Here is a 9,516-nt window from a genome sequence, read left to right as displayed (position 1 = left end):
AAACCAAATAAGAGTCTTGGACCAACACATTGCTTCAGGAGCACATACAAGCCAGGGGTTTCATTTGATTGTCTACTGAGCTCAGATATCAACAACCTTTTGCCAGAATGGAGGACTGCAGCAAGGGTTTCCTACACGGTAGCCACAACACCTGAGACCATTTGAGGACAGCTCATGCAGAGTCTGTCAGAATACGAGCAGGAACTCCACTGGATTGTGTGAACGCTCTTCAAATAGTGACCTTTAAGGTCTTTTCCTTAGTTATGTTGAGTTATATTATGTGTCCCTAATTGACCCTCTGCACACATGATTGATCTAGTCAATACCTCATGAGGCTCATTAAGTTCTATCGGATCTTTACACAGAGCCTTGATATTAAATAAGGAATGAAAGGGATCGAATTGTTATCATGTTGTTGTTTACATCGCTTTCATGGTTGTTTGTATTTACTCCAGTGTTATACAGTGCTGTACGTGAAAATAAACACAACAGCCTCAGACATGACTTTCTTGGGTGGCCAGAGAACATTGCACAATAAACATGTCTAAATAAAGAGTCAAGTGTGGACTTAAAATATGAGCATGTGTCCCAGTTGCATGATAGGACACAGTTCTCCCAGGTGGCCTGCCAAGAGGATGATTCTGTTGAGGCTGGTCACTGTTCCAGCTGTTCATTACCTGTAGATCAAAGCCATACTTTAACAAGATGAGACACAGACCATCTGATCATTCTAGCATCATCCGAGTTCCCCCTTATCTTTCTGTTCCATCAGAATAATATGGCATTGGGCCATCATGATAACATTACATCCCTTATTTTAAAAAAATATTTGTCAATTATGTGAATAAATGGTACCTCTTCTTACTCTTCCTGTGCTTTTACTTGCAACTTTAGTATACAGGCATACAGTGATGCACAAATTTGACCAGAGGAGGGTTAAAGTAGCTATAGTCCTGGCTGATGCTAGGAAACATTGGCACTGAAAAATGAGGTGAAATAATGATATCTCATGGAAGCCATTCTTTTGAGATAATCTCTGGAAACACTCATTTGTTATTCTGAGCATTTGTAAGCTGAACTCAAAAGGCACAAAACACAAAGGTTAGTCTCCCCACAAGTTCAGCAGGTGTCTAAACAAGTTGAACAAAAAAGAACACACATAGGAAATCATTAGTGAAAAACAAATACAACGTGCAGTCTCATTATAGTCTTCACATAGGCATAACAAGGACTGATAATACAATTTACGATGAATACATTGAGAGTTCAACTTTCACATTGCAGGAATACAGATAACTGGATTTTGAAAATATGCAAAACCATGCATATAGTGCAAGATGTGTCCATCCCGAGGAGTTTAGAACTCTACAGGTGTGGGAAACCCATATGATTTCATGAAAAGGTATTACAAAAAAAAGTTTAGCACTATCAGAATATACAGTATACTGAAACATCAGGGGTGTAACGTGTGGAGCTGAGGACGCCGCTGTAATCACTTAGCACCGGGCCATGTCACAGGGCAGGTCTCCATCCATCAGCCTGCCCTCACAGCCAAAAATGGAAATGCAGAGACACTGGCGGCAGAATTACTGCACCCTGCACGATTATCTAGTGGGCACTGCATTCATGTTGACACTTGTCATTGATCTCTCTCCTAGCCCAGACGATTAATAACTGGTGTCAAAGCACGGCCCCCTCAACACTGGGGCACGGGAAGTGCTGGTCTCAGCTAATTTTGCTCCAATCTATACCAGCGCTAATGACAGTACAGACACAAGGCCATGCTCAACAACTAAGTTAACTTTGGAGACCTTCGACCTGCCTCTTTAATTGGACGCCCTTACAGAACGTAGAAATTCTAACCTCCTAGACACTCTCTAGTCTGGGCCTGCATTCTCAAATGGCCACCCACCACCTCCTCATTAGTGTGCACGTGTGTAGTTTGTTGATAATAGTCTAGAGAAATGATGGAGAGAGCCAGTTGTGGCCCTCAGAAGTGTTACATGATTTGGGGCAGCCGTGGCCTACTGGTTAGCGCTTCGGACTTGTAACCGGAGGGTTGCTGGTTCGAACCCCGACCAGTAGGCACGGCCGAAGTGCCCTTGAGCAAGGCACCTAACCCCTCACTGCTCCCCGAGCGCCGCTGTTGTTGCAGGCAGCTCAGTGTGCCGGGATTAGTGTGTGCTTCACCTCACTGTGTGTTCACTGTGTGCTGAGTGTGTTTTACTAATTCACGGATTGGGATAAATGCAGAGACCAAATTTCCCTCACTGGATCAAGAGTATATATACTTATATACTTATACTTATTTGGAATTCAAGCGCCAGTGTCTTGCCTTCACCACATTACATTGACTAGCAGTGCCACCTAGAGGTGGAAAAATTAGACACAGGATCATAACTATCAATCAGTCTATCTCAGTATGAAGCTGATGCAAATAATAAGGCAATCTATGCATGAAACTAGATTTTCCCATTGATGGGTTTTGTTGCCAGATGGGTTTTTATCAACAAATGAACACTTCTGTCTGGATGTGACTGTGAGGTCCTACTCAATTATTCTCACATTTTCCATAAAACAGGGAATGTGATTCCTATCAATTAAAGGTTGAACTGTATCAAATATTCATTTTCAGCAATTACAGCATTGCACTGTCTCCTCTTTGTATGCAAAGGATTCTCTTGATAGAACACGATGATATTGTCAAAAAAGGACTGATATTAATGGTAAACATACAACAATATTGCACATAGTCTTTCCCTCCTCCATATGTGCTGGTGTGCCATTCATGGTCATGTGATGCATTTCCCAGTTCCCCCCCATCTCATTTCATTGAACTATATGTATTGCTTTACATGATCTATAGTGGCCAGAAGTCATGCATCATTTATATTAAAACTCCCTAGCAGCTTGTTCCAACAACACATTGTACACTGGTTTTCACTTTGGCCATCCAGGTGATGACTGCACTTTCAGTGTTGTAGGGTGATTTGTAGGGTGTTGTGACCTTTGAGTAATGTGAAAATGAATGAATGTGCTATTCAAACCTACAGTGTAATTAATCTGGATAGGTGATACTGCATTTTTTCATCTGCCCTTGCCCTTTGAACTGTTGACAGAGAATGAAAAATGACAGCACTTTTACACCAGCAGGTGGCTAATTATTCATTAAATATGGGCTCATTGAGAAAAGGGCTAATCACCCATGATGAACATAACCCTTGTAAGATGTTCATATTTTTGTTACTCAGCCAATGTTCCCGGGTCCGGTGGACCCACCACATTATTAGACTTTTACTGTAAATCAATACAGCCATAACAATTTATGTAAAAATACTTATCAGATGTTTACTTTAGCTCAATTGCCAATTACATCATGTATGGTTCATCTTTGCCATTTACCCTTTTGAGATCACATTTATGATCATATGAATGATTTTTGCTTTTTGCTTTTCGCTTTTTTTGAGAAAATAAGAAAATTCAATTAGAAACAAGGTAAAAATAATAGAAACAAGATTTTTGATCATTACTGATTCTTATTTCTTAGTACTTAATCAGAACAGGTGCAAGTCAGGAGGGGGGCATGGTGCATAGCACCTGCAATTGCTACACTCGGGTCCAGTAGACCTGAACACCTCCTATGTACAGTAATAGTTATGTATAGGGGAGTGTACCATGTGCAGTCACTGAAAATAAGTTCTTTTTTATGTTCTTCACAGAAAATGAGCCAATGCCAATGAGTCTGAGTTTGAATAAATAATACATTAATAAAGAAATAATAAATGTTCTTTTAACAGGCATTGAAAACGGGTCCCACAGACCGGAACACCTTACAAAAGTTAAAGAAGCCCTGTGACCTTCACACTATGACTGGTCACACTACACAGTCCAAACAGGAACTAACACCAGTGTAAAAAGGTAGCCTTCATAAAAGACACCAAAAGACCATGGGTGCATTACACACACACACACACACACACACACACACACACACACACACACACACACACACACACACACAAGGACTCTCTCTCTCTCACACGCACACACACACACACACACACACACACACACACACACACACACAGGGACTCTCTCTCACACACACACACACACACACACACACACACACACACACACACACACACACACAGGGACTCTCTCTCTCTCACACACACACACACACACACACACACCCCCACACACACACAGGGACTCTCTCTCTCTCACACACACACACACACACACACACATACACACATAAACACACACACACACACACACACACACACACACACACACACACACACACACACACACACACACACACACACATACATGCCTGACACACACCTTGCTCCCAAAGACTGGCTCCTAGGTCTCACAGAAGCAGGGCTGAAAACACATTGTCAGTCAGCCGGTGAATGCATGGCTGCCATCCGGCACACGTCCTGCCCACCCGGGGTCCTGACAGCAGGGCCGACACGTCGGGTACTCACAGTCTGAGGGGAAAAAAACAACCTTAAACAAGACTTGGATTCAGGTGAAGGGCAAAGTAAAAATCTCTACAAGCTACCAGTGATACTTCCATTCACTGTGCACTTGTCTGGCTCAGAAAATCTTTAACATGTGTGATAATACATAACTTAATCATGTGTGATAATAACACACTTAACATGTGTGATAATACACTTGGTGATTAGAGCGTCCATCATAAATAAAATGCATTGCAAGTAAACTGTTTATAAATAGTGAAAGGCAGAAAGGAAAGGTGCAAGCTGAGGGAGAGGGCAAGTTTACATGACTATGAATAGCATGAGATTCCTGATGAAAGACAGAAGGCGTATGTTTTATGCATTAACATTTCATGGAATTCTGCTAATGTAAATATTACAACTAAATCGAATGTTGGATATGGGATATTGATGACTGCATGACATACCTCATGTAACCTCCAGAGGGCAATGTTTTTCTTCCAAAAGCTTTCAATGGGTGTGACTGACAAGTGAACATAACTTAGGCTCTTACATGTAAATTGCTTGACCTAGGCATTATTACAGTTTTTCTCGATTGCTTTTACCTGCTTAAGTAAACTGGAACCAACTTGGTCCAGTCACGACTACTTTCTTTGCACAGCAGAAGTCATCTCTTGCGAATGTGTTCACACATTTTCATTGGGTTCACACATTTCTCACATCCTTTTGCAAAACAGTTAACACAGGTGTCAAGCCCCAAACTCTATTGGTTTTCCCATGCTAAACAAAAGGAAAACATCTTTTCACAGGTGGTATAGATTCCTTGCATAAGTCTGAATCTCTGATACACCTGTGTGATACTCCTTTGCACAATTCTTCAATCAGCAATCATTCATTATACATAAGATATGTCTGTTCTGTGTTACTATTTGCAAGTATCTAATGCACATTTAGACAAAGTACTGTATTGGCTATTTGGTGAAGAAAACAATACAAAAGGTGTTTACTGTAGGTCTATTTCGATGAAAAATGACAAGTTGTAGTTCAGTGAAATTTGTCTTGCTAGGTGTTTACTGTATGTCTTACATGTCAATGACAGTCACATCTTGGGAGGAATGAATAAATTATTTTTTATACAGTACAGTTTGTCTTTTTTTCCTATGGTCTTTTCACAGTTTTTTCTGAAAAATGAGAAAGTAATGGAACAGACATAGCAAAAATGCGTGTAATGATTGATTAAATAGTGTTTTTTAATTGGCAACAAGTTGTAGTGTTTGAAGGAAAGATTTGCTTTGAAGAGTTTTGAGAGAGTAACAGCCTTTTGTAAGCAAAATGTGTAATTTTGTCCAGAGTGCTTTTGTTCAGACACGGGTGTTAACTGTTTTGAGAACGTGATGTCAGAGTTGACACAGGTATCAAAACAATCGAGAAAGACTGAACAGAAATCTCTCCGGTCGCCAGCTCTCAGGCCCTTGCTGAATGCCTGATTAAAGAGGATCTCAGTCAGAGTAGAGGTAAAGAACTCACAGCATGTTACAGTCGTTTAGAACAACAGGGGGTGCCCAGTGAGTAGGCTAAACTCATCTAGTGCTGCACAAGAGTTTCACAAATCAACCCCAAGGTCAATTGCTGAGTGAAAAAAATAAATGAATTGTCTGGTTTTGCTCTTTTACTCTTCTCTCAAATTGATACCTCTTGTAAAACTGCAATTATAGTTTTTTAAATCACAAATTTGCTTCATTAAGCAGAACTAATCTAGGAGAGGACAGCCTTTTTGGGATCACATAAAACATCACGTTTCCCTCCAAATTCTTTAGTGTCTGGTCGTGATGCAGAATATCTGACAAGCTACATTAGTTGCCCTTTTAGTAAATACTGCTTGCCAAGCCAAAGGAGACTCAGGTCATTAAAAAATAGCCTGCAGTGCCCAGAGGCCAAGCGCACTAAGCTCCCCCATAAAATTCTAGAGGCACACCAGGTCTATTACAGTAAAGTAACAGAGTAAATTATGTAAAGTTCATTAACACCAGCTGGCCATTAGGCAGTGGTCTTGCTTGGGTTCATGTTCTGGTTTAGTTATCAATTTTGCAAGATTGACATTGATCTGCACTAGACAAAACAACTGTATTAAACAGCTGAGGTGCACCTTTGATTTATCATCAGACATCTAACTGTGTTTCATAGCTTCTCATATTGTATTGATTGACACTCCCAATAAACAACAAAATATCTCAGTCCAGATGTGCAGAAGACAGTAAGAACTGAGGTGCGGAGTTCTTTTACCCAGCTCGATTTTACTGTAGAGGAAGGCACAACTTTATTGTGCACATACTTTTACCTGTGTGACTTGGGGCAAAATCGTTTTTATGGAGATAAACACAAAATAAACATGTGGAATGATGAAAAATGTCTGTGTTGTTTGTGTTTGTACCAGCAACTGGCATACAATTTCCTGTTTCCACCATGGTAAAGGACTGATAACACATAATTACATTGAAAGACATGGCAGTCATCATCATCATCATAAAGACATTACTGCTGAGAGAAATAGAAACCCAATCCAATTCTCTCTCGTCTGGATGAATGGATTAAGAGTTTATTGTTGTAGCATTTCAACAAATTAAATCAAATTAAGGAATGTCATCTGAGCACAGCATAACATACAGTGAGTGAGCATTTGAACATGCATTTTTAACAAGTCATGTCATGAATGTCAATTTTCATGTGATATCAGAAGATGTAGACAATTTCTTTATTTAAAGCTATTTTATGATTTCCCATCAAATATTGCATTCGTCATGCTGCTGGGCAGCGCATTGTGTAATTTCTTCTCTCCTAGGCTTGGCTACTTGTCTCTGCCCCCATCTGTGACACGTGCTGGAGTGCCAGCTCTGGAGGTACTAAATGTGCCTCATAGCAGAACAAACTGATACCACAGTTCCATTACGCTGTATTTCTCACCAAGCCCTTCTGATATGATTGAATCTGACTATACGCAGATCAATAGAACTAACTACATAATACCAAGATGTGTTATTTTTTACAAACTACACTCATCACATTAGTCCAAGACATAATGGAGGGAAATGGGCATTCGATTTTCCCTTGCTCAGTTGAGCCTGGATAATAACATTAATTGTTTGGAAGGAAAAACACCCTTCAAGTGCCATCCTGTGAGGCTGCGGTGGAGAACTCTGATCTATATACATGTAACACGGCGTGTTCAGCCTCCCTGTGCATTTCATTATTATTTCAACAGTGCAAATAGTCAGACTTGCAAATAGGCACCTTTCCCTTTTGTTTACCACTGATGTAGCTCAATAAGTTGTCCTCACCCTCTCATCTGGAGATGACATTAGGTGAGAGAGGCCAGGGGTAAGAAGAGCATAATGGAGAAATGGAGAAAATAGAAAAAAAAGGGCTGTGGTGTAGTATTGCAAAACTGTTTTGTAGGTCATACACAATAGAATTTTATTGGTTTAGATTAAATTTACGAAGAGAAATCAATTAATTGTGGAAATCACATTAACACTTGATTGCAGAAAAAGGTAAATAGGAACTCAACAGCTTCTACTTCAGGGTTCAACATAATCTCACTACTCAAAATCTGTACATCCATCACCCATTGTGTTACAACCCCCAACCTAAAAAAAACAACAATAATAATAAACACAAAAACAACCTGGCAACTCACATCAACAACATTTCTACAGTCCCACTTACTTTCAGTTGTGTACATGGAACTTAAAGTGATGGTGACGCTATCTAAATCTAGTGCTCCAAATGGAGCTTTTTAAAAATTCAAGTAGAAGAAGGCACTGGCCAGCCAACACCTGACTGAATTTAGCACCAGGTCTCGTTTAAAGCACCAATTGATTAACTGTCTCATTTTTATGTTTTTTCTTTCTTCTCCCACGTTGCTTTTTGTGTAGGTGTGAGCTGCAATCCAAAGAAAGCATTGTTTAGGCTACACAAGGTACCTCTGTGTGTTTATCCATAAATTAGACCACATGTGAAATCCCTGTGACCACTGAAGAGAACCAGACGACATCCTGCTTTCTGGTACCACAAAAAACAAAACAAACAAACAATATACCAATATGAAGAATACACAAGAAAATGTTAACAAAAGACCAAATACTCAACAAATTCTCTACAACTATTCAGTCTTCAGAATTGTATGGCGATGTCGTTAAATGGAACACAAATATCTGCCTCTCTTGCAGTCTGAATGCTGTTGCTTGTTCCTGGAAACCATGTATAGCAGTGCAGTCCAAATGTAAAACAAGTACAACAATTCCAGCAGACAGTTTTTTTTGAGATGGCTCAAACCAGTCCCTGGTTGTTGGATTCCTAGTCCTTTGAGATGTGTGAAAGAATCTCTGGTCCTCTCTTTTTGTGGGCGAGATGCAGGGGGTTCAGGACATGGAGAGGACCCTTGAGGAAACCACTGCCCGATCCTGTAGGTCAACTTCAACATTCTCCTCACAACAGCAGATAAAAAGACTGCTTTGGATTATGTCTAGTCTGTGTCCTCTTAGCTGTGTTTTTGTGTATGCATCTGTATTTGCATGTGTGTTTATTTGTGTGTGTACAATATTGTCCTTCAGTGAGTGAGAGTGTGTGTGTGTGTGTGTGTGTGTCTGACTGTCTGTATGTGTAAGTGCATGAACATGTGAACGTGTTTTGAGTTTATATGCATGGGCAATGGAACAGTTTCGTGTGCCACCCAGCCAGTGTCCTCTGCTGTGTCTCAGCGGTGGGTGGTCCCATCCCTGGCCCGAGCCGACTGGGCACAAGTCTTGCAGCACTGGGCACGCACGGTAGCGAGGTGGCAGCGGCCGAGCCACTGGAGGGTCTGGCAGAAGCGGAATGTCAGACGGTCACGCACGCATACCTGAGCTGGGGAACAGGATCAGGGAGCGAGAGACAGAGAGAGAGAGAGAGAGAGAGAGAGAGAGAGAGAGAGAGAGAGAGAGAAAGAGAAGGAGGGGAAAGAGAGAGAGAGAGAGAGGTGGGGAGAGAGAGAGGGAGGGGAAGA

General features: G+C 40.9%; 1 protein-coding gene across 1 annotated transcript in view; it reads right to left on the bottom strand.

Annotated features, from left to right (window-relative positions):
- Nucleotides 1-8,528: 8,528 nt before the first annotated feature.
- LOC125307608 (A disintegrin and metalloproteinase with thrombospondin motifs 7) overlaps nt 8,529-9,516 on the bottom strand; it is a 64,999-nt gene continuing 64,011 nt past the window's right edge. Inside the window, exon 25 of the mRNA XM_048263661.1 lies at nt 8,529-9,377. Within this exon, the coding sequence (XP_048119618.1) occupies nt 9,229-9,377 (149 nt within the window). The 3' untranslated portion in view covers nt 8,529-9,228. The remainder of the gene's footprint in view (nt 9,378-9,516) is intronic.

The sequence above is a fragment of the Alosa alosa genome, chromosome 14, assembly GCF_017589495.1.
Source record: "Alosa alosa isolate M-15738 ecotype Scorff River chromosome 14, AALO_Geno_1.1, whole genome shotgun sequence".
Classification (NCBI taxonomy): domain Eukaryota; kingdom Metazoa; phylum Chordata; class Actinopteri; order Clupeiformes; family Clupeidae; genus Alosa; species Alosa alosa.
Note: the sequence above shows the minus strand (reverse complement) of the source record. Positions and strands in the feature narration are given on the sequence as shown.